The sequence below is a fragment of the Schizosaccharomyces osmophilus genome, chromosome 2 (genome assembly GCF_027921745.1).
Source record: "Schizosaccharomyces osmophilus chromosome 2, complete sequence".
Taxonomy (NCBI): domain Eukaryota; kingdom Fungi; phylum Ascomycota; class Schizosaccharomycetes; order Schizosaccharomycetales; family Schizosaccharomycetaceae; genus Schizosaccharomyces; species Schizosaccharomyces osmophilus.
In genome coordinates, this window is record NC_079239.1 from 2,967,845 (window position 1) to 2,989,662 (window position 21,818).

At 38.1% G+C, this 21,818-nt stretch overlaps 13 protein-coding genes across 13 annotated transcripts; 8 read left to right on the plus strand and 5 right to left on the minus strand.

Annotated features, from left to right (window-relative positions):
* Positions 1-123: 123 nt before the first annotated feature.
* met14 (adenylyl-sulfate kinase) lies at positions 124-735 on the plus strand (the record flags this gene model as incomplete). Its single annotated transcript, XM_056182625.1, has 1 exon — positions 124-735. The coding sequence occupies one exon, from the start codon at positions 124-126 to the stop codon at positions 733-735; it is 612 nt and encodes a 203-aa protein (XP_056037876.1).
* Positions 736-1,054: 319 nt separating this feature from the next.
* On the minus strand, positions 1,055-1,557 carry SOMG_03839 (ER transmembrane protein; the record flags this gene model as incomplete). The annotated part of the gene is made up of 3 exons (XM_056182626.1): positions 1,055-1,303; positions 1,399-1,475; positions 1,527-1,557. 3 exons carry the CDS (start codon positions 1,555-1,557, stop codon positions 1,055-1,057), a joined length of 357 nt encoding a protein of 118 aa, XP_056037794.1.
* A 590-nt stretch (positions 1,558-2,147) lies between these two features.
* On the plus strand, positions 2,148-3,562 carry sst6 (ESCRT I complex subunit Vps23; the record flags this gene model as incomplete). The annotated part of the gene is made up of 2 exons (XM_056182627.1): positions 2,148-2,189; positions 2,237-3,562. The coding sequence occupies 2 exons, from the start codon at positions 2,148-2,150 to the stop codon at positions 3,560-3,562; spliced, it is 1,368 nt and encodes a 455-aa protein (XP_056038716.1).
* Positions 3,563-3,594: 32 nt separating this feature from the next.
* Positions 3,595-4,568, minus strand: mug162 (Schizosaccharomyces specific protein Mug162; the record flags this gene model as incomplete). Its single annotated transcript, XM_056182628.1, has 4 exons — positions 3,595-3,657; positions 3,708-4,127; positions 4,176-4,314; positions 4,390-4,568. The coding sequence occupies 4 exons, from the start codon at positions 4,566-4,568 to the stop codon at positions 3,595-3,597; spliced, it is 801 nt and encodes a 266-aa protein (XP_056037614.1).
* Positions 4,569-5,356: 788 nt separating this feature from the next.
* Positions 5,357-6,313, minus strand: SOMG_03842 (ATP-dependent polydeoxyribonucleotide 5'-hydroxyl-kinase activity implicated in DNA repair; the record flags this gene model as incomplete). Its single annotated transcript, XM_056182629.1, has 4 exons — positions 5,357-5,675; positions 5,729-5,873; positions 6,090-6,252; positions 6,305-6,313. 4 exons carry the CDS (start codon positions 6,311-6,313, stop codon positions 5,357-5,359), a joined length of 636 nt encoding a protein of 211 aa, XP_056038757.1.
* Positions 6,314-6,793: 480 nt separating this feature from the next.
* mam2 (pheromone p-factor receptor Mam2) lies at positions 6,794-7,840 on the plus strand (the record flags this gene model as incomplete). Its single annotated transcript, XM_056182630.1, has 1 exon — positions 6,794-7,840. One exon carries the CDS (start codon positions 6,794-6,796, stop codon positions 7,838-7,840), a length of 1,047 nt encoding a protein of 348 aa, XP_056037348.1.
* Positions 7,841-9,040: 1,200 nt separating this feature from the next.
* arp2 (ARP2/3 actin-organizing complex subunit Arp2) lies at positions 9,041-10,270 on the plus strand (the record flags this gene model as incomplete). Its single annotated transcript, XM_056182631.1, has 2 exons — positions 9,041-9,088; positions 9,146-10,270. 2 exons carry the CDS (start codon positions 9,041-9,043, stop codon positions 10,268-10,270), a joined length of 1,173 nt encoding a protein of 390 aa, XP_056037312.1.
* Positions 10,271-11,040: 770 nt separating this feature from the next.
* On the minus strand, positions 11,041-12,192 carry pvg5 (Golgi 4,6-pyruvylated galactose (PvGal) biosynthesis protein Pvg5; the record flags this gene model as incomplete). Its single annotated transcript, XM_056182632.1, has 1 exon — positions 11,041-12,192. One exon carries the CDS (start codon positions 12,190-12,192, stop codon positions 11,041-11,043), a length of 1,152 nt encoding a protein of 383 aa, XP_056038747.1.
* A 1,016-nt stretch (positions 12,193-13,208) lies between these two features.
* SOMG_03846 (uncharacterized protein) lies at positions 13,209-13,501 on the minus strand (the record flags this gene model as incomplete). The annotated part of the gene is made up of 2 exons (XM_056182633.1): positions 13,209-13,397; positions 13,421-13,501. The coding sequence occupies 2 exons, from the start codon at positions 13,499-13,501 to the stop codon at positions 13,209-13,211; spliced, it is 270 nt and encodes an 89-aa protein (XP_056038751.1).
* Positions 13,502-13,815: 314 nt separating this feature from the next.
* pet1 (Golgi phosphoenolpyruvate transmembrane transporter Pet1) lies at positions 13,816-14,922 on the plus strand (the record flags this gene model as incomplete). The annotated part of the gene is made up of 1 exon (XM_056182634.1): positions 13,816-14,922. The coding sequence occupies one exon, from the start codon at positions 13,816-13,818 to the stop codon at positions 14,920-14,922; it is 1,107 nt and encodes a 368-aa protein (XP_056038862.1).
* Positions 14,923-16,596: 1,674 nt separating this feature from the next.
* On the plus strand, positions 16,597-19,302 carry SOMG_03848 (alpha,alpha-trehalose-phosphate synthase; the record flags this gene model as incomplete). Its single annotated transcript, XM_056182635.1, has 1 exon — positions 16,597-19,302. The coding sequence occupies one exon, from the start codon at positions 16,597-16,599 to the stop codon at positions 19,300-19,302; it is 2,706 nt and encodes a 901-aa protein (XP_056038639.1).
* A 558-nt stretch (positions 19,303-19,860) lies between these two features.
* pam1 (20S proteasome complex subunit beta 6 Pam1) lies at positions 19,861-20,535 on the plus strand (the record flags this gene model as incomplete). The annotated part of the gene is made up of 1 exon (XM_056182636.1): positions 19,861-20,535. The coding sequence occupies one exon, from the start codon at positions 19,861-19,863 to the stop codon at positions 20,533-20,535; it is 675 nt and encodes a 224-aa protein (XP_056038552.1).
* Positions 20,536-21,129: 594 nt separating this feature from the next.
* On the plus strand, positions 21,130-21,675 carry SOMG_03850 (SPAC1782.02c-like, conserved protein; the record flags this gene model as incomplete). Its single annotated transcript, XM_056182637.1, has 2 exons — positions 21,130-21,264; positions 21,334-21,675. 2 exons carry the CDS (start codon positions 21,130-21,132, stop codon positions 21,673-21,675), a joined length of 477 nt encoding a protein of 158 aa, XP_056038063.1.
* Between the last annotated feature and the right edge of the window lie 143 nt (positions 21,676-21,818).

Below are 21,818 nucleotides of genomic sequence, written 5' to 3' on the forward strand. Positions count from 1 at the left end.
GTCTCAGAATTGTCATTTTTCACTTCTTTCGTTTGTTTCCTTCTTCTTCTTCTTCTTCTTCTCCTTTTGGTTAGTACAGGATTCAAAATTTTCTAGATTAAAATTCATCCCAGCATTCCAAACATGGCTACCAACATTACTTTTCACCCCGGTTCCGTTACTAGAGATGAACGTACAAACTTCTTGGGCCATCCCGGCATGACCATCTGGTTGACTGGTTTATCGGCTTCTGGTAAATCCACCATTGCTTGCGCTTTAGAACAATACCTCTTGCAAAACGGCATCACCTCTTACCGTTTGGACGGTGACAATGTACGTTTTGGCCTCAACAGCGATCTTGGTTTCAGCGAAAAGGATCGTAATGAAAATATCCGTCGTATTGGCCATGTTGCTAAACTTTTCGCTGATGCTTCTGTCGTTTCCATCACTTCTTTCATTTCCCCTTATTGTAAAGATCGTGACCAAGCCCGTGAAGCTCACGAGAAGGACGGCTTACCTTTTATCGAGGTCTTGGTCGATTGCCCTGTTGAAGTAGCCGAGCGACGCGATCCCAAAGGTCTATATAAACGTGCTCGCGCCGGTGAAATCAAAGAATTCACTGGTATTTCGGCTCCTTATGAAGCTCCTGTTGCACCTGAAGTCGTTGTCTCTTCCGGTACCATGTCCACTGAACAATCTGTAGAAAAAATCGTTGCTTATTTGCAAGAGAAGAACTTGGTTCACTTGAAAAACTAATTCCCCCTTTATGCTTTATGCTCTGTTTTATGTTTAATTCCTAATCAATCGTTATTTTTTTGTGTTTTATTGTGCTCCCATTTGTGGTTGTATTTTGCGTTTGCTTTCCATTCAATGTATCTTGTAAGCTTTTCTGTTTCATCCTAATTCTTAATGTTTGCTTGATGTTGATTCACATTTCCTTCCAGTACCCATGCCGTATCGTGCTATGCCATCGTTTCGAATAAATTACTAAATGCTTGAATTGTATTTTTGTATCTAAACACTACTTTCTATTCATAGTCAAAATAGGACTCTAGCCTTGCCAAATTCACGCGTGTTAGATGAGCATGGTGGACCATCCAGCAATCATCAAAAGACCTCCTAAAGGTGTTACTGGACCCAAGTATTTACGGAAAGACGATGTCTTTGGTAACAACACAAGAGCAAAGATGCTTCCGGAGAACAGTGTGCTACCACCAACCATTAAAGGAGCGGTCCATCTCGACTTGCCATATTTTGGATGGAGAGAAATCACCATAACAGCCAGGCTATGAAACATCAAGTAGGTAGAACCAGTAGACCAAGACTAATCGTTAGAAAGAAAATTCTCAAACCTCTTATTCTTCTTTTTCTAGCTTCTCCCGTCTTCTATTTCAGTAATTATAGAATTGGTTAGCTTACCTTCAACAAGCGAGGGTCTTGAACGTGTTTTTGCAATCCATGAGATCCGTATGCTCCCAAGCCAACACTCAAAAGCCCTGTATTGTATGTTAGAACTAAAATCCTTTGCATGAATCTCGTATTCTTACCCATCAAAGCTGCTGCATTCCAAATCGCCATTTTTTCACTATGACAAATTATGGTTTTTTAAACCGTTTCTATATTTCAAAAATTGTAATCAAACCTCAATCGTTTGAAATGAATATTGCGCTTTCAAGGCCTTGTCAGAGGGAATTCGGGAAAGAAGAAAAGTTACCCTTGCCGTCAGAGAAGAAATGAAGTAAGCATACTTCCTTGCTATATTCATTCATCAATATACAATTCTTTGTATTAGGTATAGAATTAAATGTTTGTTCTTTTCCACCTTTGGAACAAGCTGAAAGCCATTGGAAACCATTACGGAAAGATCATTCCAGGCTTTTCACTGTTCAGATGGTTTTTTAAATATACAAAAACAAGAATTAGCACCCATTTACAACCAATGTCTTATTGAAATTGCCATCCGTGTAAGGTTATTCGTATACCTAGTACCTTGCTTCCAAATTCCTATACCTGATCTTTTACTGCCTACCGAAACATAGGTGAATTAACCATCAATCCATTTCTGCATAATTTATAAATAAAGGCTATAATTATTGAAAGATCCGTTTCACATTCAATAAAGCCTTACTGTTCATTTAAGAGAGTTCGTCATTCTCAACCAAAACGAAATGAATCATCTTTCAAATTCATTTTTTTTTATTATTGAAAAGGTATATCTCAATTCTAAACTCAATTGTACTAACCACAAGAGAACTAGTTAAAAACATGGAATGCTACGTTAGCTGATGAGTTTGCTCAAATTATAAATCGACAAAGCGATACTACATTTACTGTTCAATCTATTACATTTCAAAACGAATCCATTTCCGATTCTACTCCACCGCCTAATGTTTTGTTAGAATTCGCACCGCCAAATTTACACAATTGTGATTACCATTCTATCCGCCTAACAATACCTATTACATATCCAAACGTGCCTCCAATCGTACTTCTTCAAGACAGACAGGGAAATTACCATTCATACAACAATCTCTTATTGGACCTCTGGAAAAATGAACCTTCCGTTTTCAACTTGACTCGTCTTATTCACATTCTCATAAACCAACCGTTCCCTAGGAAAGGTGGAAATCAAAGACCTGAAGCTCCTCCGAAACCAAAAACACCAACGACGAATACCGCTAATCTCTCAAGTAACTTTCACTCCTTATCCTTGGGTTCATCCAAACCTTCCGTCCCTTTGAAGCCCTCTGTCCCTGCGAAACCCCCGAATCCGACAGCATCTCAGGTTCATTCTGCGGAAAAAATAGCCACTCCAAAAAAAAAGGATGTCTATTCTAGCCCTAGTCTACCACCGCGTCCAGCTCCTTATGCGAGTTCCTTCCAAGATACATTTCAAACGGATAATCAAACAAAAAATACATCTTTGTCAAAACCTATAGAGAAGCGAAATATTCAATACCCACCCAATTTGCCTTCAAAACAAACGGTTCCTCCAATTCCTTCGAAACCACGTTCGGGCGACTCATTCCCGCAAGTAAGCACAAACGCTATTCCGTCCAACAACTCTACAGTGAATTTATTAGACGAAGATATTCATTTTTCCACCGAGTTTCCAGATGATGAGAATGAAAGACGAACAACAGAGCGCAAACGTTTGAATGAAACAAGAGGCCATTGGAAAGAAAAGCTAAACTCTGAACTTATGCAGCAAATTAAGGCATTTCAGAGTCTTCGATTGAAGAAAGAATTACTGGATAATGAAAAGCGTTCGCTGCAAGAATTAGCAAAAGAAATTGACAAAAAACGATTTTTACTGGGAATAACTAGGAGAAAGCTCCGAGATGATCTACAAAGGACTACAACTGTTGAGAATTTACCAATTGAGGAGCTTTTCATAATACCTTTAGAAACGGATAGGAAAAGGTACAAACTAAGTTCGAGTGATGCAGTTCTAAATAATAGCATACAAGCCTTAAATTCCGCGTTGGCTCAAGAATCAGTTTCTATTCACGCGTGGCTGAAAGCCGTCAAATTGCTTGCTAGACAACAATTTTTTGTTCGTGACGATTTGCTTCATCTGTAGATGGAGATATGTTCAATTATGAAATGCTTCATTTATTCGGAATCACTATCATATAAATATTCTGATTCTGATACTCCTCGTAATTTGTCTTTTTCCTTTCCGCTAATGTTAGCATCCAATTACTCCAAGAATTTTCAAGACTTACAATCATCGTGTACATAATGCTCTCCAGTAGAAGTAATAAACCAAGAGTTGTATTCGCATAAAATAGTAAAGGCCATTTAAACATAAAAGAATTTGAATTGCATAAGAAGACAAAAACAGCAGAGCAGAATCCCAAGAAAAAATCACGATTCCTACCTATGAGATTCCCTAAGAATAATAAAAGAATGACACATGAGAAGAGGTGAAAAACAAAAGGTAACTCTACCAAGAAAGAAGAAGAAAACTCAAGATAATGAATCGCTTGGAAAAGGCTGTAAACAAAATGGATTTTCGTAGGGAGCCCAATAATTACTTGTAGGTCCCAACTATTTCTCATTTTGTGTAAGGAACGGATCATTGTATATGAATTTAAAGAAGAAATCATAAAAAATAGAGCACAGACCCAAGATCCTTGAAATTTCTAATGCAGGTTAATTATATTGTATGAAAACAGGCGACTAAGACATACCATAAACAGAGTGCCGGCTGCTTCAGAAAAGCTTGAAATGCACAATCTGCTACTCAGCAAGAAAGCTGCTTTCAGAACATCATCATATTCATTAGCGATTCCTGCTGTGAACAAACAGTCGAAAACTAAAATAACGATTCTAACTGTTAGTACTCGAAATCAAAGCTTTAAATAAAGAAAAATACAATTCCTTGAAACAAAAATCATGTCGTACCTTAAAGGCGTCCAAAGCTTTGGGGATAATGACCATGAACTAGGATATGCAAGTTGAAGAACTTTCAATTTACTGGTTCCTATGGAGCCCAAAAAAAAAGATAAAACATCCAAAATCAGTACAAATCGTAATCCATTCAAGGCTTTTGACCTTGCTGCCGTCAGAATATCATCTTTCATGATTGTGTGTGCGCAATCGGAAAGTCCTTTTTAAAAATTTGGGGTTTTACTGATTTTGATAGTCCGTATACTTAAAGAATTCGTCTTTTGTTATTTTTATAGAAACAAATTAATACGGTATCCATTCATCAATCATTTGCCGGTAGTTTTAGTTACAATCCTCATTCATTTCAAGGTAAAACGCTCTAACCATATGGAAGTGTTGAACATTAAAAAGAAAGCATCGTATTTGAACCTGAAAGCCTCAATATTACAATCTATAAAAAAGCATTTTGAACAAAAAATCTATTAAACCCTTTATACTCTACTCTACTCACCAAGCTTAAGTTTAATCAAAAGTAATTATAAAGTCCCCTATTTCTTCAACAATTTTTAGTAAAAATATTAAGAGCTGTGGATGTAAAGTTAGAGAAGGAGATTATTATAGAACGAAAGGACTTGCGGCTCCATCTATGTAGAACGCAATCAAAAAATCAGTAATGTACATTCAAGACAAACACCGACTTGAGTGAATAAGATTTCACCAAAAGCAACAAAAGCGAAGAAAATATAATAGAAAGGATCAAATAAGTACAAGCATACCTATTTCTGCCCATCTCTAACCAAGACATGATGAGTATTTAGACCAAATAAAACCTAAACATAGAAAGCTTCATTTTAACACTCATTGCCCAGCAACAAAAAGAAAACGAGAGATCTTCTATTTGAGAAAAGAATGAAATGTCAGTAGCGAACATAATGCCTTGAATTTGAGATACGCAAAGTGTTTGTGTTGACGCTCTATTGTTTTACATGATCACGCAGAGATTCTTAAGGCGAGGAAAACAGCAAGCAACCACTTCCTCAACAACTTTCTCTGTCTGGGGGTCGATACCTTGAACAGCGGCGGGCTGTTGCTGTGGCATTTGTTGTTGATGATGCTGGTAGGCAGATGCGTATGCAGGTTGAGGAGGATGTGGAGCGTCCCCGGAATGGGGAAGAGAGATATAAATTCTTCCTTCATTCGGTTCGTGAGAATAACGGAAATTGTTTTGATCGAGCATTTGCATTACAGCTGGCTTCAACTTTTCTACATGATTCACGCTATGATGGCCTTGGCCAACAATTCTGAAAAGAAAAGTTAATAACCTAGTCTTTTAGCCTAAAAAAATTTTCCATACACATGCAAATGGTCTTCTCCTCTCTGAATAGAGTTATGAATTCTTTGCCGAACGGCTTGTACAGCTTCGTCCACGTAGAGACCATGCAAATCAATTTCATCTGGTTGGCATTGAGAATTCTTGTACTTATAAATGGCGTAGGCAGCTTTTCTCGTTAGTGATATGTAACCAGTTTTGAACAAACAATTAAGAGCTGATATTCTCGACAAGAGAGATAAATCAAGTTAAAGGAAAATTATATTTTAATTGAATCCTTTTCGTACGGAATCAGCAAATCGGCCTGTTAAGCCTTTTAAAATCTAAACCTTCACCAGTCACTTCAAGGTGTAAAGTCAAGACTGAGAGCAAGAATTCTTCATACCTTTACGATTATATTCTTCCATTTTGTTTCCACATTCTTTCCCCTTCTGGCTTAGCTCGTGAGCTTCTGCCTTTTGCCCAGAGGCATAGGCGTGCTGGGCCTTTTGAAAAAAAAGACCTCTTTTTTCAGCCTGATCGCCAGCTAAATGTCTATAATTTTCATACTAAAGTTAATTAGCACCTATCTCTTTTAATTATCATGTTCTTTGTCCTTACATCCTCCATCCCTATTGTAAGAGGTATTGTATATAGAACAATGGAAAAGACAATACCTCTTACAATGGAGCTCAGGACAATGAATAGGTGAAAGTAAAGGTATAAATGACCATGCTCGGACAGAATATCTTCAATAGAAAGAAGAAATCTTCTTACTAGGTTAAGAAATTCATTGCGAATAGCGCTGCTGCTGCTGTTGGAATCGCTTGCTTGAAGATATTATTGTCTGTTAAGAAAAGCACAGGGACTGATCAGCTTTCGTATATTCTTCCAATACATTTTCTTTTTTTGGGAATCTTTTTGAGTTCTAAGGATCTGTTATTGTTTACGCCTGAACATTGTTTGGAAATCGTTTGGTTACTTTTGGAATTTTGATTATATAGCGTCCGAGTGAATTGGCAGTTGGCAATTGTAACATTCTTTTGACTTTATATATACATACTTATCGAGTTTTCTAAGTCGACATCTTACTAAATTCCATTGATTAAAATGAGGGAACCTTGGTGGAAAAACTATCATATTTTAAATGGGACTCAAATCCAAAATCAAAACATATCTATTTTGTCGACGCAGGGAAATATTGAGGTTCCTCTATCCATAATTGATGGAGACGAGCGTAACCGTATTCTAACAGGTATGACAATTTCTGTTCAATTAGCCTTGGGAGTGTTGATTATGGTGATGAGTATTCTCTTATCATCTCCTGAGAAAAGAAGGACCCCTGTATTTATTGTGAATTCTGCTAGTATCGTCTCTATGTGCATTCGCGCCATTTTAATGATTGTGAACTTGTGCAGCAGCAGTTATAGTCTTGCAGTTATGTATGGATTTGCTTTTGAGCTTGTTGGTCAATATGTTCACGTATTTGATATTCTAGTTATGATCATCGGTACGATTATCATCGTTACGGCGGAAATTAGTATGCTCTTGCAAGTTCGTATCATATGTGCACACGACAGGAAGACTCAAAGAATTGTGACTTGTATTAGTTCTGCTTTATCTCTTATAGTAGTGGCTTTTTGGTTTACCGATATGTGTCAGCAAATCAAATACCTTTTGTGGTTGACTCCATATAACAACCATCAGATTTCTGGATATTATTGGGTCTACTTTGTCGGCAAGATTCTTTTTGCTGTTAGCATCATCTTTCACAGTGCAATCTTCTCGTACAAGCTGTTCCATGCGATACAGATTCGAAAGAAGATTGGTCAATTTCCTTTTGGCCCTATGCAGTGTATTTTAATTATTAGCTGCCAATGTCTATTCGTACCTGCTATCTTTACTATCGTCGATAGTTTTGTTCACACTTATAATGGCTTCAGTTCTATGACCCAATGTCTATTGATTATTTCGCTCCCGCTTTCCAGCTTATGGGCATCCAGCACAGCATTGAAGCTTCAAACTCTAAAGAGCACAACTTCTCCTGGTGATACGACACAGGTTTCCATCCGCGTGGATAGAACATACGACATTAAACGCATTCCTACTGAAGAGCTTTCCAGTGTTGATGAGACTGACCTCAAGAAATGGCCCTAAATTGACTCTTTATGTTTTCCCATATCCTCTTTTTTATACACACACAACACAACCTTTTTCTCTTTTTTTTTTTGAATTTTGTAAAAGAGACTTTGCGATTCTACTTAGATTCATTGATGTTGCTTAAGTTTTATGTGTCTTTCAAGTTACGAAAAATTTATGCAGGCTTATGAACCACTTTGTTCTAATTAACTTAATTTATATCTAATCTAATCTAATTTATTTTATTTTCTTACTTTAGTTCAATTCAGCTCAATTGTCTGTTGGTAATATGTGATGTGGTATGGGAGAAGTATCTAGCTAAAATCCGTAGTTAGGGAAATGATTCTTCCTTTCTGGGAGTAACTACTTGTTAGACTCAAAGCTGTTTGTTTTTTGACAGTGGAGATTCCTTGTGGCTTGGTGTTTGCTTCTCGTGCCTTCTACCTTGTATTTTTTGCTTCTCCGGCTTGATGAAAGTTCTTTATTTGGTTTCATTCTTTGTTGTCTTCGTTCGGTAGACTTTCCATGCATCAGCAAAGTCCTCAAATAGGCTGGTGCGAACCGTTCGTGAACATTTGCTACAGGGAATTGTTGAGTTTTCTCCTTAAGCTAACTGTCATACGGTCTATTCACCTTGAAATCTTGATTTTACTGCTTTTATTTTATTTCTATAGATGGCAACACTAAGTAACGATATAAGTGACATTTATTTTCTTATGGCTTATGATGATATTATGGAAAAGCCTGTAGCTGTAGCTAAAGGCCTCCAAAATGGAATCCTGATCTTACTTGGTCCTTCATTGCGTATTGTTTACTTTTCCTTCTTCCATATTAAGCTACAAGTTTTGTTTTCATCGTTGCAGAAAAAGGAGGCATTACACATTAGAGGCCGCCTACTACGAATAACCATTTTCTCCACCTTCAAATCCTTATAATAAATATGAGTCTTTTTCTCTGTGTTTTTTAGACCTTCTCCTTGTTCAAATCACATAGAAACTGTTGGTAAATAATCAATAAAAAAATTTTTTTTATTGATTATTTACCAATGCAGTTGCGTTGGATAGCGTTATTAGAGTTTTAGTAAGTACCATGTAGTCTGGAAAGCCTCATTTACTCTCGCAATTTGATGGAGGATGGAGTGACGATACTGAACGGTAGCATTCACATACCCTTTACCAACAAGAAGCCAAGTGTGTTTTGAAAAATTCGCCGTTCATTATGGCATCTGCTCCCATTGTATTAGATAATGGTACTGGATTTGTCAAGGTAAGGCTGATTTCCCAAAGTTGGAGGATATGCTGTGCTGACTGAAGAACAACGTAGGTCGGGTACGCCAAAGACAACTTTCCGCGTCATCAATTTCCTTCAATTGTAGGTAGACCAATTTTGCGTGCTGAAGAAAAAACAGGAGATATTCAAATTAAAGATGTTATGGTTGGTGATGAAGCAGAGGCTGTGAGATCACTGCTGCAAGTGAAGTATCCCATGGAAAATGGTATTATCCGTGATTTTGAAGAAATGAATAATTTGTGGGATTATACGTTCCATGATAAACTAAAAATTGACACAAGTGGTCAAAAAATTCTGTTAACGGAACCTCCAATGAATCCTGTTGCGAATCGTGAAAAAATGTGCGAAACCATGTTTGAACGATACAACTTCGGCGGTGTGTATGTTGCCATTCAAGCAGTTTTGTCCCTTTATGCCCAGGGCTTGAGTAGTGGTGTGGTCGTTGATTCCGGTGACGGTGTCACACACGTTGTTCCTGTCTACGAAAGTGTTGTCCTGAATCACCTTGTTGGTCGTTTGGACGTTGCAGGAAGAGACGCTACTCGCTACCTTATCAATTTGCTTTTGCGAAAAGGATATGCTTTTAACCGTACCGCGGATTTTGAAACGGTTCGTGAAATGAAAGAAAAACTTTGTTATGTCAGTTACGATCTCGAGCTTGATCACAAGCTCAGTGAAGAGACCACTGTTTTGATGCGTAACTATACTTTGCCAGATGGACGTGTCATTAAAGTGGGCTCGGAACGTTTTGAATGTCCCGAATGCTTATTCCAACCTCATCTTGTTGGTAGCGAACAACCCGGCTTAAGTGAATTTATTTTCGATACGATCCAAGCCGCTGATGTTGATGTGCGCAAGTATCTGTACCGTGCTATTGTTCTTTCAGGTGGTAGCAGTATGTACGCTGGCTTGCCTTCTCGACTGGAAAAAGAGATTAAGCAGCTCTGGTTTGATCGTGTGCTTCACGGTGATCCATCTCGTTTGCCAAACTTCAAGGTGAAAATTGAAGATGCTCCTCGCCGTCGCCATGCTGTATTTATCGGTGGTGCCGTGCTTGCCGATATTATGGCTCAGAATGATCATATGTGGGTTTCAAAACAAGAATGGGAAGAGTATGGTGTCCGTGCTCTTGATAAATTGGGACCTCGTACTACTTAAAATGTGAATTCTAATTATGTATCCTTTTTGCTTTTTTCTGACCTGAGAGAAAACCCTTGTGTCAAAATTGTTTTTACCTGTCTTTTACGAATGATGTGTAGTTGCATCTGTCTTTTGCTCTGAGATGAGATCTAAGATCGTTAAAATCTTATCTTTCTATTTCCTGTGTGTAATTCTTCATCGATCTGACACTAGCGTTTCTTTAGTTTCAAATATTGAGGCGTATATAGATTTAATGACCAGATTACTATTATGATTACAATCTTTACAAACGAAACACCGTGGTTCGAGCACTGTTGTTGCTGAACAGCAATGCTACAGGCTACTACAAACGTCAAACTAATTCAATTACAACTGTAATACAAATTAATTCAATATGACAAAGGATTCGTAAGGAAGAGGATTAAAAATGTATGCAACAATTATCATTAAAAAGAAAAAGAATAGAGCTGAAGAAATAAATAAATAAACAAACAATATCGACAAAATATCGACAAATATCGACAAAAAAGAATAATAAAAACCATCATATCTCCCTCCAGTCATACCGGAGCTGAGCATAATGAAAGAAACAAGGATAGAAGAATAAATCGTAGGAGAAAGAAAGAAAAACGAATGAAAATAATGCGAAAGAACAAAGTGTTTCAAAAAAGCAATCTGTTGAAAGAAAGTGTATGTTGCAAACATTCCAGTAAGGAATGTTTTACACCAGATAATCAAGAATTTCTTAATCATCCGGCATTGTATGGTTTGTCGGTCATCTTCATCAACTAATTATCGCCTAACCAGTCCTTCACAACCAACATTGCTGAATATAGATCCTTAGCGACTGCTATATTCCCTTTCGAATGAAGACCCTGTAACCAGTCAAGCTCGTATTTGCCAAATTCGGACTCATAATCATTTATTATGTACACATGCTTTAAATTTGCATAAGTAGCAAGGAGATGCAATTGAAATTTATCCGTTATAAAGTAAGGGGACTCACTTACTAAAAGTTGTGCATAATCAAGCATTTGGGTTGCTTGCTCAACGAGAGTAGTATTGACATTCAAGATTTTCCTGTCCTGTTCGGGACCCCAAAAATTAATTGCCCAAGGATACTTGATGGCTCTTGAACCCGCTATAGGCACATTATGATCCCTGGATAAAATAAGATTTACCTTATTTTTCGACCCTTTAGGTTGGTAGAAATGATTTAGTTGATTTAAATATGTGATGGAAGAATCAGGAGCAAATGTAAAGGTGCCAGCCCCAGAGCGTGCGTATCTAGTGTCTTCGGTAATGCGAGACGAGGTCAAATAGGCGTCTGGATGGCCACGGCCACGCATAGCGTGTAATGCGCGCTGCATATTATCATCAACAAAAAAAGGATAATTAACAGGAAAAGAGCGTAATTTGAACTGACGAATGCTATTGAGGGACGGCTGTGAGGAAGTGACAACGTCTTGTAGGTTGAAAGGAGAACTTTTTATGGGAGCGGCGTGAAGGACAGCAGCGTACATAGGGTGAAGTTTAGGAAAGGTGGCATTAGCTACTGATTGCTTGAATTTAGAAGAACAGGACTCAAAACGAACGGAAATATTCCTTTCCTTCAAATACTGCCTTTGGCCCAAGATGGACAAGAAGTTTTCAGAGTCGGCAGTGCATGGCAAATGAACAAGGGCAACATCGCGAATGCCAGCGAGCTGGCGATCCATGGTGTAATAAAACACCTTTCGGAGATTCTCGAGTTGCTGGTTGTACGCAGAAGAAACGGAATTCGAGCCGGTCGGAAAAGTTAGGGAAAGCGACGGCGAGGGAAAGGGAAAGATGAAGCTTAAACAGAAGTAGAGGACGACAAGGGAACTTAAAAGAAGGACACGAAACGTCCAATTCCCAAGAGTTCGAGGTGACGAGAAAAAGCGCGGCCTTTTTATCATATTTAATGAAACCAGATCGAATAAATTGTAATAGAAAAAGAGAAACCAATCATATAACAAGCAAGGTCAAAGAGACTCAAAAAAGACGAAACGAGTGTAAAACAGTCAAATATAGAAGATGATAATCATGAAAAAGCTATAGAAAAGAAAGAAAAAAGACGAAATTACACCACGCAAATGAACTGAAAAAGGAAAGAGGCAGCAGGCTATGTACAAATCTTTAATGCAAAAATAAAACAAACGATAGACGATTAGCAACCAACAATTAGAAAAGAGACAGCGACAATACTGGATATAAAGAGTGTTTTGCGAATGAAACAAAGAGACAGACAAATACTGTAGTTTTCTCAATTAAGGCGCAAGAAAGGCACGACAACGAAGCCAGCAAGACAATAGGTCAAACGAGAAACAGAAAAGAACAACTTATAGTTCAAAAGTCTATTCTAGATTTCCCAAAATTTCTACGTTTCTAATAGTCAGCTAGTAAGCTAGCCAGGAAGGAAGGATGAAATGTATCAAAGTATGCACTCGCACTAGACAATGCCAGATCACTCTACAAAGGAAAAACGACAAACTACAAATGTCCAACAACGCGCAAAAGAGACGTAAGAAGAGTCGAATCGTTCAAGGAACCTACAACCAACAGAATCAGCGCAACCAAAGACGCAACCCAGTTCGTCTTCTGAACCTTTGAAAAAAAAGGGCCAAAGAAAGATGTTACAGGCGAAATAATAAAACAAACAAAAACTAAATAAATAGTTTTTGCGCTCTATGAAAAGGTGTTGCGGAGGAACGGTCGTTTGGAGTCGAGTTCTCCCTGAAGATATAAGTCTAAAGAAAGGTTAACGTACTTAAACGCAACCAAGCTTATTAAGTTATTATATATAATAAATTGAATCTGATATAACATTAACGAGGGGATGTGCAACAGAGAAGTTGCAACAAGAAACGACCAAAATCAACAGGAAACGGTAGCGTTTTTCTTTCTTACTGATTTTATGGGAAAGAAACTTTGCTCATCTCACGGAACGCTCGTTTGGTTTCCAAAACGGTCGCAGTGCCTCTTCAACATTTCTTCCTCGTACTCCGTGGGGGTTTTCTCCCATTACGGCGCTGCAAGAGCGGCGTGGGGGGCGTGTGTATTCTCGAGCTTGAAGATGCTTGCATCTATGGTACCTAGTGGGGGTATGCATGGATTCCCTTAGCTAGACAACGAAAAGAATAGTACCTGGATAAGCTTATGTGGGTGAGTGATAACCTTATTTTTTTGATAAATCAAATCGTTTTCGGTGCGCAGTAATCTTGACATACTCATTCAACATTTGGTGGGCTAATTTGGAAATCTCTTTATTGTTTTTCAATTTTCTTTGCTACCTATATATTAAATATATATAAATCTATATCGATTGCTTCTTTTCCATCTAGTGCGTCTGCATAGTCCTACTTTCGGTTTTTTCTGGTTTCTTTTCGAGTCGTTTATGGTTGGAACCAGTTCGTAGCGTCTTTCCTTCTTTTTGATTTCTTCTTTACTTTCTTTATTTGTTGAAAGACATTTACCTTCTCTTTGAACCTTGATCATCATCAGTATCATACTTGACTTTCCAGTTCGTCCAGCTTCGAAACATGTCTACTTCTCCCTCGCATAAGGGTTCGTACAGGCCTTTGGGGGGCCAATATAGTGAAGAGAAAAATGACTTTTCCACTTCTACAACTTCCTTGCCGGACTCATCCTCTACTTGCACAATTCAGTCCTCTTCGCCGAAAGAAGAATTCAAAGTGATTGATTCCGAATCCCAGGCCCCGTCTTCTCCCTCCTCCAATTCTCCTTCCCGTTTGAAGATCTTCTTTGCCATATCATCTCAAATCTTTTTTGCAATCCTCGTCACCATCTTGAATAAGCAAGCCCTCAATGTGGTGCGAGCTCCTCTGTTCATGCTTTCTCTCCAAATGGCCTTCACGGCCATGATGGTCAAAAGCTACTGGCGTTTTTCTTCCAATGCCTCGCAAACTCTCGATCTTTCTTCGGTGAAGCAATTGAAAAAGTTCATATTCGTAAAAATCCTGGGCATCGTATGCAAAACGTACTGTCTCTCATTTGTGCCGGTCTCGTTTTACCAAATATCCCGCGGATTGCTTTTGCCCTTTACGATTTTGCTTTCCTACTTGCTGCTTCACCAAAAGACACACGCTTTTCCTCTCGTTGGATGCTTTTTTGTCATGCTTGGGTTTGTTTTTGGCGTCCAGTTTGAACAACACGTTCCCGCCATTGGGATCGTATTGGGCATCTGGAGCTCGTTGACCACGGCCATCGAGTCGGTCGCTGTGAAGCACTACGTTCACGAGTTTCCCACATTTGATCTCATTTATATATTTGCAACGTATATGTCTGGCTTTTGTTTTTTTCTTTCCGTTTTCTCTCTTGAACTTTACAGCGTCGTTCAAACCGTGAATGGAGCGCAGGTAGCCAAGTTTTCACTGATCCTCCTTGCATCCTCTTGCTCCAACTTTTATTTAAACATTGCAACCTTTACCCAAATCAAAGTCACCTCTCCCGTTTCGTACATGATTTCTGTTGCTACCCGCGGCGTTCTCCAGACGCTTTTTGCTGTCGCCTTTTTACGAGAAACTCTTTACATGAATCGCATTTATGGTGTCGTACTCATTCTCGGAGGTACCACCCTTTACACGCTTGCAAAGGAACGCGAACGCCGTCTGGCAAACTATATTTGAATCCGGTTTCTTTTTTCCTTTTTTCCTTTTTTCCTTTTTTTTCTTTTTCTATTATTTTATAATTTTTCTTGTTATTTTCTTGCTATTTTCTTTTTTTCTATCTTGGTTATATTCTTTTTCGATTCTTCTCTCACTCTTTCGTATGATTTGCATTTGCATTTGCATTTGCACTTTCTGTTTATATTTTTATATTTATCGTTATTTTCCTCTTGATTTAATTTGTTTTGTTTACGATTTGACAAAAGCAAGGTTTGTTGACGCTTTTTTTCTTTTTCTTTTTTTCTTTTCTCTTCTTTTCTCTTTTCTTCTCCCTTAATTTCTTTCTTGCTTCATGCTACATTCTAAACCGTTTCGTTCCTATACAAGAATTGAATTTGCAATTGTCGTATAGAAACTTTACCACACACATACGAATAAAATTCTGCAATAAAATTCTTTCTTTTTCAGCACAAGGCATATCAAATCTGCCATTCTTTTATTTTCCTTTTATTTTCCTTTATTAAAATCAATTCGTTTTGCAAAGAATTCCTTTTTGCTCTCTAGTGACCATCATTTTCGCTTTTGTTTACATACGGGTCCAACATGAAATACAACACACGCTTCGTCTGCTTCTTTCCATCTGGTATTTCTCGCTATACGCTTTTCCATAGTTCGTGCAACCTCGCTATTTTAGTCGTCATGTTTTCGTCAGTGGCTGCATACAGAAAGTGAGAAACCATGGTTTGTTTAAATCCAAATCGTGTAAACAAACCAAGTGGAATCCGACGCTTGTTTCAGTACCAAATTCATTCGATTCTTTATTATAAACAAAAGAAACTCGGTTTGTACTGAATACCGATTTTTGTGAATCTCATTTAACAAATAACTCTTGTATTCCATTTACGTACCCATACTACCGGTGACGCCATGGACAGCCTTATATTTGTGTGTATCCCACTACACTCATCTTACCATTTCCCAACATCTATTCGTCGTAGTTTCGAATAAATTTTTTGCGGGCAAACTTTTTATTTGGACAAAATCCATTTACGTTTTTTATCCCGTTTCTGGCAATTGTGCTCGTTTTCGTTTCACTTTCGACTGGATCCTTGTTTTCTTTCCTTAGTTCCTTGTAGTTTGTTGTTTCATTAATATTGAAATTGAACTTTCAAGCGTTAACCAAAAAAGTTGCTAATTGCTACGAGTTTCTTTGACCGATTTCGTAAAGAAACGACAAGATTTTACCCTCGTAGTCTAATAATAAAGGCTGCAATTGAAAGAATTGTTTGTTAAAGAAGTATAACGTCGAATTTCATGCTAAATTGACTGCTTCTCTTGCTACTATACTTCTTGTCTGAATTCTCTTCATCTTGATCCACTTTTTGGCTAAATCCATTACGTGTTTGAATTATTATTATTATTATTAATAATTTTTTTTTTTTTTTTTTTTTTGTTTTGTTTTGTTCTCTCAAAACAAAACGCAGAAAAGGTTTGTTTGCTAGCCTTTTTTTGTACTTTAACTTGTTTTGCTTTTACTTTTTCCTTTAAGAAGAAAGCTATCTAGCTTAGTTTAGCTAATTATTTAGCTAAGCTATCGATTCCAAAAAGGATTTCACCTCATATTTATTTCGTTTTCCGTTTGTTTACTTACGTTGTTTTCTTACGAACCTTTACGACATTTTCCAATTTTCCAACATGGGTAAAAATTTAGTCTGTTCGATTTTTCTTCCCTATACTATAAACTTTCATTTAGACGAACTTGAAGATAAAGGTCGCGAAAATCTCCCTGCTTCGTATGAAATTTCCAGAAATAGAAGAAATTCCATTCGCATAGATAATGTTCTTTCCCATCTTGCTATTTCCCAAAAAGATACTTCCCAAGACACTCCTGTCTTGACCCCCCAGCACGAAAATACGCACGATTACTTTAGTATCGGTTCGCTTCGACGTGGTGGTAATTCTGGTGTTGGTGCTGGTAGTGGTACAAAGACTCCAAGAACGCCAAATATAGGTACTGGTACACCATTACCTGGTTCTGGTCGTTCTTCCCCTGTTTATACCCAACCTCGCTCGCGCGCCACCTCTCCGCCGCCCTTCGCCAAGCCAGCTGATCGATTCGGTGCTCCTGGTTTAGGCACGAAACAAAAGTTTTTGAAAAAACGTCATGAAAGTCTAAACAAAGACGTTGCGCTGTTTGATTCTGCGCGTTGGACAGTAGAGCGTGGAATCAATGGTAATAGTGGCTTATTTAATGCTGTGGACGCTGCTGTGCGTGATAAAAAGGTGACCAACCACCAATGGGTCGGTCTCTTGGGTATGCCCACAGAGACCCTATCCAAAAAGACAAAAGATGCCATTTCTGCAGCCTTGTTAGTCAAACATCAATCGTTGGCTGTATACACACCCGATTCTGATTTTGAAGGTCATTACAATCACTACTGTCGGAAGATTTTATGGCCTTCTTTGCATTACCAGCATAATGAAATTTTCTCTTTTTTCCATGAGGAAAGTAACTGGGATGCCTATGTGAAGGTGAATCAAGCTTTTGCTGATAAAATCATTGAAACTTATCGTCCTGGAGATACCATTTGGGTGAACGATTATCATCTTCTCCTTGTACCTGCAATGGTGCGAGAGAAGTTGGCCAATGCTATAATTGGTCTCTTTATTCACGTTTCTTTTCCTTCGTCGGAAGTCTTCCGCTGCTTTGCTCGTAGAAACGAGCTTTTACTTGGCATGCTCGGAGCCAATCTCATTGGCTTCCAAACGGAGGAATATAAGCGTCATTTCCTTCAATCTTGCTCCCGCGTTCTGTATGCTGAAGCAACGTTCGGTCGCGTCCTTTTGGAAGATCGCTATATCGATGTTTACTCCCACCCTGTTAGCGTGGACCCCGAGTCGGTCCAAGCCAATTTGGATAGTGAAGAAACGATTGAAACGATTCAAGTTCTAAAAAAGAGATATGAAGACCTAAATGTTTTTGTAGGTTGCGACAAAATGGATCCCATCAGAGGAATACGGGAGAAGCTTTTGGCTTTCGAGCAGTTTCTTTATGATAACCCTTCATATCAAAAAAATACCATTTTGTTACAGACTTCGACACTTACTGACGAGGCTCGTGAGTATGGAGTAGAAGTTTCGGATATCGTGACCAGGATTAATTCAACCTTTGGCGATTTTTCTTTGGATCATCTTCCTGTTACTTTTCTTTCAAGCGATTTGTCCTACGCTCAGTATCTGGCTATATTATCCATTGCTGATGGCTTCATTGTTACTTCCTTGCGTGAAGGAATGAGTCTAACCTGCCATGAGTTTATTCTTACCCAGCAAGAGAAAAAGTCGCTTTTAATTGTTAGTGAATTCATTGGTTGTTCAGCATTTTTCCGCGAAGGTGCTCTTATCGTAAACCCATGGAGTACTTTAGAGATGAGCCATGCCATGCGAGAGGCTTTAGAAATGGTTGATGCAAGCAAAAAGAAACGGTACAACTTTTGCAACGATGTTATTCGTAGTCACACGGCCTCCACGTGGGTTGCCGAATTTGAAAACAAATTAAAAAAGTCGTGGACGTCTCAACAAAAACATGATCTATCCCATATACCGAGATTTACTTTGAACTTTGTCGGCAACCGATATGCCAATGCGAATAAGCGCCTTTTGTTCTTAAACTTTGATGGACAAGCTGTTTCCTGGGAAGGACGCCACGAGTTTATGGATTATCATTATGGATACATAATCAGTATCTTAACGCGGTTGGTGAATGACCCCAAAAATGTTGTTTACATGTGCAGCTGTCTAGACCGAGACGAATTAGATTCCTTGTTTGTTAATCTTCCTGGATTGGGTTTGATCGCCGAAAATGGGTGTTTTGTGAAGCCACACACAGCAAGAGAGGATAATTTACAAAGCTGGATTCGTCTGTTTAAGAAGGATCAGATGGCTTGGCGTGAATCCATGCACGATGTTATTCAGTATTACGCTGAAAGAAATCCAGGCTCCAGTTTAATCGATCATGGATACGCAATGGAGTTTAATTATGTCAAAGTTGACAACAAAGAGAATGGGATGAGAAACGCTCTTGAATTGTGTAGTAGTGTAAATGAAACCGGAAACGCATGCAAAGCGATTCCCATGGAAGGGCATGTTTTGATTGAACCAAAGAACATTTCAAAGGCAACAGCAGCAAATTATACCCTGAACAAAATCCTACACAATCCCAATGATTTGGACTTAATTTTGGTAGCTGGAAACAACCGTACCGATGAAGGTACCTTTGTGTGGGCCAATAGACTACCAATCTTTTCTTTCACGGTTTCTATGAGAGTGGAAAATACCGATGCTCACTCTTATACTGATGGAATTCCCAGTTTTTTCAATGTTTTGAACTCATTATGTGATTAATGAACAAAGCTATTATGAAGGCGTTTATGATTTCCGATTCCTGCATTTTTATATTGCTATTACTTCTACCATGTCTGTAAAAATATGTTTGATCAAAAAAAAATAGAAAAAATTTATGTACGATAACTTATTGTTGACTTGTGAATAGCCGTTTTTAATGAACAATATTTCATACTCCTTCACATACATATACATTACACTCTCTTCTCAAACAAATAAAAGAAGGAAACTATTAATGTAAAATAGACGCAAGCCATCTAATGCCGTGTGGATTTTTAGACACAGAAAAAGTAAAGAAACGTATTACAGCGGTTGTAATGAAAATTCTACTAAAGAGAAGAGCAATTATATGTCCCACCCTTCCCTGGTGGTATTTGGAATTTCCAGTATATGAAGTAGTAGCATGCAGCTGCTGACTACCATACAACCTTCAACCAAGCAACTCTGTTAATTCGTAAAGAAACGTTTGAGTAGGCCATTTACGTTAAGAAACAAAGACAAAAAAGCCATTTTAGAGAAGTTTTCACTGGAAACGGTTACATTACGAAGAAGAAAAATATGTCTGACGGATTTGATCCATATGCGCAAAACGGTGGTACAACCATTGCTATTGCTGGTGAAGGATTTTCTTTGCTAGCAGGTGATACTAGAAATGTGAATGGTTACAACATCAATACCCGTTTCATGCCTCGTGTTCACGAAGTCGGAGATGATTTAGTAGTTGGTGCATCTGGATTTGAGGCAGATGCTTTAGCGCTTGTCAAACGCATTCAGCAGCGAATTGAGCTCTATCATGACAATCACGACAGAAAGATGAACGCTCAATCATGCGCACGAATGGTGCGTACTTTATTATATGGCAAACGCTTTTTTCCTTACTACGTTTACACCCTTGTAGCCGGAATGGATAAAGAAAATCTCGGAGAAATCTATTCCTTTGATCCTGTTGGGTCATACGAACGAGAATGGTGTCGTGCAGGAGGTTCTGCGGCGAATTTCATCACGCCGTTTTTGGACAACCAAGTAAATTTACATAATCAATATATCCCAGGCACGAATGGCGCTGAAGCTAAACCTCACAGACTTTTAACCCTAGAAGAAGCTATGAAGCTAGTCCATGATGCCTTTACTAGTGCTGGTGAGCGACATATTGAGGTCGGTGACTCTGTATTAGTTAAGATTATTACAAAAGATGGTGTGGAAACTAGAATACTTCCTCTTAAAAGAGATTAAAACAGTTTTTTTATCGTTTAGCCTTCACTTTTTCTTGAGTGAGGATTATGAAGCCTGGTCATGTTTTCACTTTGGTTACTTACAATTACCTTTCATAGAGATTTCTCCCTTATGAGCAATTTTGCTACATGTCTTTGTATGAATTTATTCTATCATTTCTATTTCTTTGTCTATGTCTATGTCATGTAATATAGAGTATTCTGTTTGAATTGCCAGTTCTTAGCTCCACAATGGATGATGGTAAACTGGTGTCAAGGGCAGAATCTATAGAGAAGTGCTCTTCAATTCAGCGCAATCGACTTCATCAAAGGGGAAACCTTTGTTAGCATTGATAGAAACATTGCAATTCAATAATTGCAACAAAGAGAAACTCGTAGTCTTCTATCTGGCATCCTTATAATTTACTTACTATAATGTTTTTAACGCTTAATATGATACTACCAAATCGATATAATGAAACCTTGCTATGAAGCTCAATGTCAACTTGGTTAAAACGTCTTTTTCGTACTGTTCGATAAAACTTGTCAAAGGTTTTCATTAAGACATTTATCTTTTTTCTTGTGATATTGAATTACCTCTACAGTTCCTTTGGAAATGCTGTTTCGTTTTGGCACGGTTGCCCTATTCTACAGCTTTTTGCTGGCTTACTTGGGAGTTGCGATGATATGGAAACCAGAATTTGTGATTGAAAGTGGTCTTTCAGCATTAATTGGAGCTTCGATGGATTTGGTATGCTAGCTGCTGTCTTAACTATTTTTTTCGTCCTTATTCTTCGACTGCTAACAAATACATTTGTAGAAGCCCTTAGTGAGCAGTGCAAACAACCAACCGACTTTAGCCTTTACAGGAATTCTCTTTCTCGTGCTGTCATTGATGCACACTGTAGCTCACTTACAACATAATGTCTTGTACTTCAGTGCTATTATACCTTTCCGTGCTATTTTCGACTTTATTTTCACAGGATACATTTACTTAAAAAAGGACCACATACTCAGTAATAATGTCACCTTTACCTTTGCTTTTTGCGATCTCATGTGGCAGTTTTGGCTCTATGCCTCATTGAATGAAGACAAGGCCAAATTTGCCAAGAAAATGCAAAAGGAAGCTGAAGCTGAGAAGAACAAGGAATTGACTGAATAGATGTTTTACTGTTCGTCGTGTTCAAAACCCCTCCTATACTTCCGAAACTCTTGTCTTATAGACGCTCTATAAAAAATTACTACGATTTTCAAAATCAGTATTGCACTCATTGAGAATAAATGCTTTTTTTAAAAGGACAGATT